The 9,953-nt window shown below is 35.2% G+C and overlaps 1 protein-coding gene across 2 annotated transcripts in view; it reads right to left on the bottom strand.

The window, feature by feature from the left end:
• Positions 1-9,953, bottom strand: part of LOC102005950 (cytochrome P450 2C55) — an 81,090-nt gene that overhangs the window by 9,439 nt on the left and 61,698 nt on the right. For both annotated transcript variants that reach the window (XM_013506231.1, XM_005407534.2), the window contains 3 exons: positions 8,809-8,985; positions 7,460-7,601; positions 4,717-4,904 (listed from right to left, as the gene is read on the bottom strand). In XM_013506231.1, the coding sequence (XP_013361685.1) occupies positions 4,717-4,904; positions 7,460-7,601; positions 8,809-8,985 (507 nt within the window). The remainder of the gene's footprint in view (positions 1-4,716; positions 4,905-7,459; positions 7,602-8,808; positions 8,986-9,953) is intronic.

Genomic DNA, 9,953 nt, shown 5'->3' with positions numbered 1-9,953 from the left:
TGTTTTCCTGAGAAACTATCTTGTAGATAACAATATGTAAAACAATAACCATTGATAATTTCCTACCACTTTGTCTGTAATTTCGTAAGCCCCCCCCATTATTATGTTATCCTTCTTTTACTCTTTAAAAATAAAAAATAAAAAAAAAGAAAGTAAAATGGTAACTACAAAAGTCTGAGGAAAGTAGGAGGGAAGGAAGATAGGAGAAAGATTGATCAATGTGTACTGTTTGTGTCTAGATGTACCCCCAAAGCCTGATTCAGTCATGGGACAGACTTCCAGAGTTTTTGATTGATTCATGGCCCAGTGCTGAGATTATGGGTGTGAATGTGACACCTGCTCTGGGGTGGGTAGCCTGCATACAATATAGGGGAAGGAAAGAGGCTTGCTCTCTTGCTCCTCCCTCTTTGCTCTTGCTGCTTTTGCTGTCTTATGGCCACCATGAACTGTTGCTCCTCTGCCATGCCACCATGCCTTGGAGCCAGTTGATTATAGAATGAAACCTCCTCAAACTGTGAGCTAACTAAACCTTTCCTTTCTTAATTTTTTTCTTCAGGTATTCCATCTCAGCAACAAGAGAAAAGTAACTAAAACATGTACTAAGTCATAGTTAAATAAAAATAAGAAGTTCTAGCTGAGTATTTATTGTACAGTAAGGGGATACTACTACCATGGTTATCTAAACTTTTGGTTTCCCTGGGGTTACACTGAATGAAGAGGAATTATCTTGGCCTTTATCAAAAGCATATATTACTATATATAAATAACAAAACATTTTAATATTTTTATTATAACATCAAAAAGAGGGCAAAAAAGGCAAGATGTGAGTTGGATAAATCTGTTGTAGATAGTCAATGTGTATTCTATTTCTTTAAAATCCAAAAGAAAATATTTTGCATGTGTTCACTACAGGAAAATGGTAAATGTTTGAGGACATACAAGGGGTGATCAAACTATAGGGTGAATATTTAAATTTTAAAAATTCTTACAGTAAAAGACCTTAAAATGTCAAAGTATCCACACCCCCCCTGCTCTGATCACTTATCCCATTGTTATTGCCACTTTCTGAAACAGTTCTGGATATCCTCTTCCATGAAAGTCATTACCAAGTATGATAAAAAAAAAAAAAAAACAGTGAGTGCTGCTGCTATGTGCCACCCAATGCAAAGGAAACCTCAGAAAAACATTACAGTGCATCCTCATCCAACTCACTCATCAGCTCTGGTATGTGCAACTTCTGGCTTGTCCCCTAAGTTACACTGACCTTCAAAGGTACATGTGCTGAGTTAATTCAGGACACTAGGGTAGTCACAACATTGCAGCTACAATCACAAAAGATTTCCAGGGTTGCCTCAGAAAGTGGCAAGAATGATGAAATAGGTGTATTTAAAGCAAAAGGGAGTATTCTGAGGAAGGATATTGGCAAAGAGCATTTTTCTGTGATAAATTTTTTAACAGTGAATTTTAAAAAATTTTTTTAAATTTATCACAGTAAAATATTCATTGCCAATATTCTTCTCTTGTTGAGGGAGTATTTTAAAGGGAGGTTAATAGCACTATGTCTCTTATTGATATGTAATAATTACATTCACCTTGGGAATTTTGTACATGTACATATCAAATCTTGATCATTTTTACATCCACTTCCTTTGAAGTGTCCCCTCTCCCTCCTTTTTGAGGTCCTCTTTCCAGCTCCACAGTCTACATCCCTGTTTCCTACCATATATCCTTTTATTTCTGCTTTAAATTATTTATATTTGATCCTCTCATATTATAGAGATCATATACTATTTAAACTTCTGTGTCTGATTTACTTCACTTAAAGTTATGTTTTCAAGATGCATCCATTTTCCTACAAATAACTCAAATTTATACTTCTTTATGTCTGAGTAGTAGTCTACTGTATATGTTCACATTTTCTTTCTCCCTTGTTATACTTAGATTGAATATTTCACCCAAAGGTATTTGGACAAAAGAGGAGCTATGTTCATCAATGGGCTCATCCATTGATGAGCTTTGTAGCTAAATGTACTTTCAGAAAGTGGTGTGTGGTTGGAGGTGGGTCAGTGGGCATAACCTGAAAGTGAGTATTCTCATGCCAAACTCCTCCCTTCTGTCTCTGCCTCCTGGCTACCCTGACGTGAACAGTTTCCACTGCCGTATCATCTTCATGCTTTATTTGTCTTGGAGTCAGCTGACCATGGACTGAAACCATGAACCAAAATAAACTTTTACTTTAAATTGTGGTTTTGCGGTATTTTGTCATAGCAGCAAGACAATGGCTAAGACATCTATTCATCTGTCTATGGGTATATAGAACACTTCCAAAATTTGTGAACTGTGCTGTTATAAACATGTAATAAATATATTACTATAATATGATTATTTAACCCTTTCATAAAGATACCCAGAAGAGATAGAGTTGGTCAAATGGAATTTCTATATTTAGTTTTTTGAAGACTCTCTGTACTAATTTCCATAGTGGTTGTACTAGTTTATGTTCCCACCAACAGTGTAAGAGGGTTTCTTTTTCCCCAAAACCTCACTAGCATTTGGTATTCTTACAGTCCTTGATAATACCCATTCTTACTGTACAGTGTGCAGTAACCCTGAAAGTCACAGGGGTTTTATTCCTACAGCACCTGCGAATCGTGAAAAACTGCAAATTTCAGATATGGTCAGAAAAATGCCTATGAATGCCTATCTTTCTAGTGTAAACCCTAAATATACTATCTCTTTCTAAGTTGTACAATTTATTTTAATGAAATATTGTGTACAGTAGTATACTAATTTAATTTAATAAAATACTGTACAGTAGTTCAACCTTCTCCTGGAGTGTTTTAAACTTTTGGTGCTTAGGTTCATTGCCAGAAGCTTTAGAAGGCACAGAGTTTTTTGGCAGCATCTTAGGGGTCTTAAGGGTTTAAGAAGAACAAAACAGAGAATACCTTAGATAGCTACAGCAGCACAACAATCTTTAATGATGCAGGAATGGTGGTGCACCTGTTGGACATGTGCTACAGAGCAGCAGCCAATCAGCACAAAGGAGAACTGAGTAATGCTCTCTGATTGGCTACTTGTAAACCTCCCACCAAAAAAACAATTTTGGAGCTTAATGTGGTAGCCAACAAATTGCAAGGGTTTCTGCAAATAATTGTGAGTTCAATTTAGAGGGAAAATCCCCAAACTTCTGAAGTCGAGAACTCTGAACTGCTACTTCCTGGGGATATACTGTAATAAGATGAAATTTTAGTGTTGCCTTGATTTGCTTTTCTCTAATAGCCAGAGATGCTGAACATTTTGTCATCTACTTATTGGCCATTTCTACTTCTCCTTTTGAGAAATATCTGTTTATTTCAATTGCCAATTTTTATTGGGTCTTTTATTTGCGGGTAGTAGAATTGTTTTAGTTTTTTTGTTTGTTGTTGGTGGTGGTGGTGGTGTTAGTGGTTGTTTGTCTTTAAGGCAGGGTCTCGCTATGAAGTTCAGGCTGGACTTGAACTCACTATGTAGCTCAGGCTGGCCTCAAACTCACAGCGATCCTCCTATGTCAGTCTCCCAAGTGCTGGAATTATAGGCATGTACCACCATGCCTGGTCTGTTTTAGTTTTCTATGTATTCTAGATATTGGTCCTCTGTCTGAGGGAAAATGTTTTACTATCCTGTAATTTGTCTTTTCATTCTATTGGTTTCTTCCTTTGCTATGTATAAACTTTTTAATTTGATATAATCCCATTTGTTGATTCATAGTTTTATATCTGGTATAACTGAGATTCTGTTCAGGAAGTCCTTGCCTATGACTAAGTATTCAAGAGATCCACCAGTCTTTTTTTCCAGCAAATTCAGAAGGACTATATCTAACTCCTTCATCTATTTTTATTTGATTTTAATGCAGAAACCCTGTAGATATTTTTAACCTGATTTAAACATCACACAATGTATATATGCATATGAGGATCACGCAGTACCCCAGTAATATATAGTTTTTCTAGTTCTATGTATCAGTTTTTAAATTAGTTTAATTTAAACAAATAAAAATAAAATATTTATGAGTTGTAAAATAAGAAATAAAACAATTATTAAAATGTAACAAATTATGCAGACAGAAATAATAAACCAGCAAGGTATTTGACATGTTAAGTAAATTTAGCAAGTTTTCCGGGGATAAGGTCATCAAAATAATAAATTATACTTTCATGTGTCAGACACAACAGGCATATTGAAAAGTAAAAAGTGCAATAAACTAAAATACCTCATTTATTTAGGAAAAAATTAAGATGTTCAAGATACTGCATTTAAAATAAAACATTGAGAAAATTTCAAAAAGGAAATAAGTTGAACACATAATCATATCCATAAATTGAAAGATATAACATGTCAAGACATCAGTAATTTCCAAATTGATTAATTACCCTGAAAACAATCTCAAAACAGTCTTGAGAAATTGATAAGCTGGACTTCTAACATTTATTTGGAGATATAAATAACTAAGAATAGATAAAAACAATTATTAAAGCAGAACAAATTTGAACAATACCAGGTATCAAAACATACTACAAACTTTTCTAAACTCTAAAAACAGTGCGAACTCCATCAAGCTGCCACATGTATGAGTTTTGCACTAATATTATCTTGTGTTGGTAGAGAATTGGAGCCATGGTGTGAATTTGGGAACTACCAGAGCACTGAAGGGCAGTATAAGAGAATCAAGCTTACCTTGGGAATGAAGTAGTTTCTAAATCTGAGGTTACATGTCGCTGCATGGGGCACGTTATTAGGGATGAGGTTAATGTATCTCTGGATCTCATGCACCATGGCGTCTGTGTAGGGCATGTGGCTCCTGTCCTGCATGCAGGGGCTCCGGTTTTGGCCAATCACACGGTCAATCTCTTCTTGTACTTTAGCTGATAAGACACAATAAAGAAATGATAGAATAAGAGAATAAGGCATAACTGTCACAGCAACACAAGTCTATACGAAGCATGGATGAATGTGTGCCAACAGCATCATAAGGCTATCAGTACACCTAAAATTGAAGAGAGAATTGTTATGCTATGGGTACACATAATTCTTCTACAATCTAAGTATTACGCTAAGTCTGCACATACCTAGACATTACTCTACATGATAATACGAATAAAAATGATGAAATATTTCAATATATAAATACCTTATACATATTGACTCAAAAAATTACTGTCCTTGCAGAAAGAAAACTGAAAAACAAGTATTAATTTCATATAAAAGTAACAATGATCCTTTAAAATTTAAATTCTAGATTTAATTCATGAAAATCCAAATGCACGATAATAATTTTTGTCTATTTTTTTAACCAGAGCTTTTGAAAGACTATTGCAGTTGTTTGAAAAGAAGGAAAAGTTCTTTTATCTAATACTGCAGATGGCTGTCATGTCCTGGAAATTCAGTAGTTTTAGAGTTAAAGATATCTCCTCTCCATGTTAGGTAAGAAAAAAGCCCTTTGCCATTGTGGAACAGTGCCCTGGCTTTAAGCTCCGTATCATGCTTCTATTGAGAATTATATGTGGTCGTTATAATTCCAGAAACTAATTAATTTCTCAGTTTACAATTAGGTTTTGCCATTAGGTCTAGGTAGATCAAGCTGTTCTTTTACAATGGATGAATTTTGTGAAATACTGTATGATATTGATCTTTACAACTAATCAGTTTTATTTTTTTACAGTATTAGTGATCCAAGTTATTTTGCTGTTCTGCTTTTGTAAACCAAAAGAAATTATACAAGAAGATTCTGACAGTATTTTGTACATATGTATGTATGTTGTCCAAATTAAAATAATAAATGATAGATTGATGCATGCCAGTAAAAAAAAATTGAATTCTGCTAAGAGATCTGTATGTGTAGATGTGTTTGTGCGTATTGTGTGTGTTTATTTGCAACTTGCAATGATATGTGTCTCATCCTCACACTCCTCAAAGGCATTTACTATAGCATTCCAAAAGTTTCTTCCACAATTTAGGTTCATATTTATACATAATGAGTATTTCTGTTACTTGACAGTACTACTTTTAGACAATTTCTAAAACTTCCTATTAATGGTGATGAGGACTTATATCTCTATCAACACCTCATACAAAATATACAGACACATACACAAATACACACTTCCCCTTACTCCATGTTTCTCAATGTAATTATATCATAATTCATATTACATCAATATTCATTGTATATATCAATATGACTTCAAATATATTATTCACAGATAAAACACCTAGAATTATACTTCATTTTTTGTACATTTTTGGACTTGAAAGTATCTATTTCAATTCCTAACTTTTAGATGAGAGTGTAGAATTATTGCAAGTGTTCACATATGTTTCAAGATCCTAGTAATAATTTTCTATTGTTAACGACATGAAATAATTGACCATTTCTCTTTGTTTTCGGTGTCTCCCCTCACACTCAACTTTCCACCTGGCCCCTTCCAGGACTGGTGCCCAATGGCCTCCTCTATGAGCTTGCCTGATTCCTGGAGCCTATGACTTCCTCTACTTTGGTTTCAGACAGTTGGATGGAATACATCCTTTAGTATTTTCTGAAAAATTAAAAATAGAGAGCAACTTTTTGCCGACTTCTAAGTACAAAAATATCCTTTGTCTATGAATACACAAGATGACAGCTGCTCTTGAGAACTGCATTACCGTTCTGATTCTTAATCTTCATATATGACCTGCTTTATGACTGAAAGTTTCACTGATTCTCTGCTTTAAAATTCCATAATTCAGTGTCTTGGGGTGAATACTTTCATTTCATTCACTTTCCTTACATTTGGTTAGAATTTTCTTTCTAGATGGGCAGAAAGGAGGTGTTTCCGCCAGCACTGCTCACTCTCTGCAGTTTACACCACAGCTGAATTTCAGGAACAAGATGGAGAAAAGAACTAAGGGTCTCAGAACTATGTGGACTGTTACTTAATCCTACTTCTAGCACTTAAGTGCATTTTTTCCCTGTCTCTTTGTGTCCCTGAATAGGCCTGTGAGATTCAGTTTCTAGAGAGAGAGCTTCTCCTTCCTTTAGGAGAAAAGAGTTCCTGACAAATGAACAGGTAGAGGGAAACTGGCCACTGAGAGCATCCTGTTTTCAGAACATAACTACTATTCAAAGTGCTCTGTTTCTTAGACATCCAGCATACAGTGCTAGGTCAATTCACTTTACCTGTGCTTGCATTACACCCCTTCTACAAAATCCAGACATTTTATTCAGTGTATTTTGTCACCAAAATCCACAGCTTGATTGTTTTGCTATTGCTCACACCTCACTTCTCTCTTTATTTTCCCCTATTGTCTAAATTTTTTCTCATTTTTATTCTTTCATCATATTTGTAGAAATGACAGGGAATAGCACAGACATTTCATTAATTAAGACCTGGAGAAAAATTTAGAGAGTCACAGTTCCTTAACTACATCTCTATTGTCATACCTGTGACCTCTGGGTACTTTAGCAGGAGCAAGAGTCCATATCTCAGCGTGGTGCTTGTTGTTTCTGTTCCAGCCACAAACAGGTCAGTTACAGTGGCCATCAAGCTTTCCATAGTAAATTCAGAATGTTTATTGTCTTTTTCCTAAAATTTTCATCATTTAATTATTAATTAACATTATGTTAAATTAAAAAATAAATCAGGCAGTTCAAAAGATGAGCAAAATTTTAAAATGCACCCCATATTATTATTACTATAACACTGCATTGTATGGCACAATATGAATTGGTTGACCCAACCTTCATTTTCTGCACACCTTATTTCTTGATTATTTCAAAATTCCATTTTGTACATTTATTGCAAGTATGTTAACCATGCAAAATATTTCATGCCAAAGATATAACAGCATAAACTGCTGATGCCATTTTCTCTTTCCTTCTTCTTACACAAAACACATACATGATATATGACAATGGAGGTAATAACAAAGATGACTTGTACATGGTGGTGAAAGGAATATTTCAACAGGAAGAGATAACAATTATAGATATCTATTACACCAAATGTTAGGTCACCCAACTTCATAAAACAAAGACTACTAGACTTAAAGGACAGATACATATCAACACTATCATAATGGGGCTTCAGTACCCCACTCTCATAATTGGTTAGTTCAACAAGACAGAAACCACAGAAACATCAGAGTTAAACCACACCCCTGAACAGGTGGGCTAAACAGATATCTACAGAGTTTCGTTCAACAATAGAATATACATTTTTCTCAACAGCAAATGTAACTTTTTCCAAAATAGACTATAAGCCATAAAGAATGCTTAAATAAATACAGAAGAATTAAAGTGATCCCCTATGTACTATGGAGACTGACAAGAAGAGCCTCACTTTTTCATTTTTCTCCAGTGGCAGTCCCCACCTTTGCTATCCCTTACCCTTTCCCAACCCCCATGGACTGGAACAGTTTGCTTCAATGCCCTCCCTGGCTTTCTAGCAGTGTCCTCCCTGACTATCAAGCTGCCACTCTCCATTCCAACAATGGTGAAATGTGCCCCTCCCCCATTCCACCACTTTAGATGCCACCCTTGCCTTTTTGAAGAAGGTCGAGAATGTCCTGGTGTGGCTAAGACCTCATGCAGTTTACCTTTACCAGGCTATTACTACATAAAAACAGTTCACGTGTTCTAATTTGTTTAAGAGTTCTGATGCTTACTCCAGATCCATGCACATAGTAGGTATTAAGGTACTTAAGAAGTGTTTCATACTTGACCAGTTACACATTCCCAGTAAGTATAGAACTTATCAATGAACCTCAAAATGCAAGCAAATATCATTTTACCTGTTCCATTCTAATCAGGAAACAATCAATGAAGTCCCGAGGATTGTGGATGTCCAGGGATTCCTGGTGCTCCTTGACTTTCTCCAAAACATAACTTTTTACATAAGCAAAGTTTTTAAGTACTTTTTTGTGACTCCCTGGGAGATAATCAATAAACGCAGGGAAAACATTGTACACCTTAAAGATTAAAACATATTTGTTAGGTTTGATGTGATGATGCAAACCTGTAGTCCCAATAAATCAGGAGGTTGTGGGCTATGGTAGGAGGATTGCTTATAGCCAAGGTCCAAGACCAATCTCAGCAACAAAGTGAGACCCTGCATATTTTTTTTTAAATTATTGAAAAAGCAAAGCCACAAATTAGGAAAAAATTTTACCCAACTGTCCCTTGGTCAAAGGACTTCTATCTAGAACATATAAAGAATTTTTAAAAATCAGCCCCTCCAAATTCAAAGACCCAACACAGAAATGGGCATCTGAGATGAATACACACTTCTCAGATAAAGAAATACAAATAGCAAATAAATACATGAGAAAACGTTCAAGATCATTAGTCATTCCAGAAATGCAAATTAAAACAACACTGAGATTCCATCTCACCCCAGAAAGAATGGCTATCATCAAGAAATCATCCCATAATAAATGCTGGCAAGGCTGTCGGGGAAAGGGAACCCTTCACTGCTGGTGGAGTGTAGACTGGTGAAACCACTGTGGAAATCAGTTTGGAGATTCCTCAGCAATCTAGGATTAGAGGTCCCATTCAACCCAGCTATTTCCCTTTTGGGTATTTTTCCAGAAGAACTGAAAAAATCATATCACATTGATGTATGTGCACCAATGTTTATAGCGGCACAATTTGTAATAGCTAAGTCATGGAAGCAATCCAAATGCCCATCAGCTGAGGAATTGATAAGAAAGATGTGGCATTTTTACATAATGGAATATTACTTAGCTATAAAGAAAGATAAACTCGATGCTTTTATAGGTAAATGAATGCATCTAGAGATTATACTCATAAGTGAAATAAATTAGACTCACATATGTGAATATTGTATTGTCTCCCTAGTGTAAGAACCTGAAAGAGTAAATAAAATCTAAAAGTACAATAGATACTGTGAAAGGGAAAGAAACTGCTCAAAAGGAAA

The sequence above is a fragment of the Chinchilla lanigera genome, unplaced genomic scaffold (genome assembly GCF_000276665.1).
Source record: "Chinchilla lanigera isolate Chin_1 unplaced genomic scaffold, ChiLan1.0 scaffold00106, whole genome shotgun sequence".
Taxonomy (NCBI): Eukaryota; Metazoa; Chordata; class Mammalia; order Rodentia; family Chinchillidae; genus Chinchilla; species Chinchilla lanigera.
Note: the sequence above shows the minus strand (reverse complement) of the source record. Positions and strands in the feature narration are given on the sequence as shown.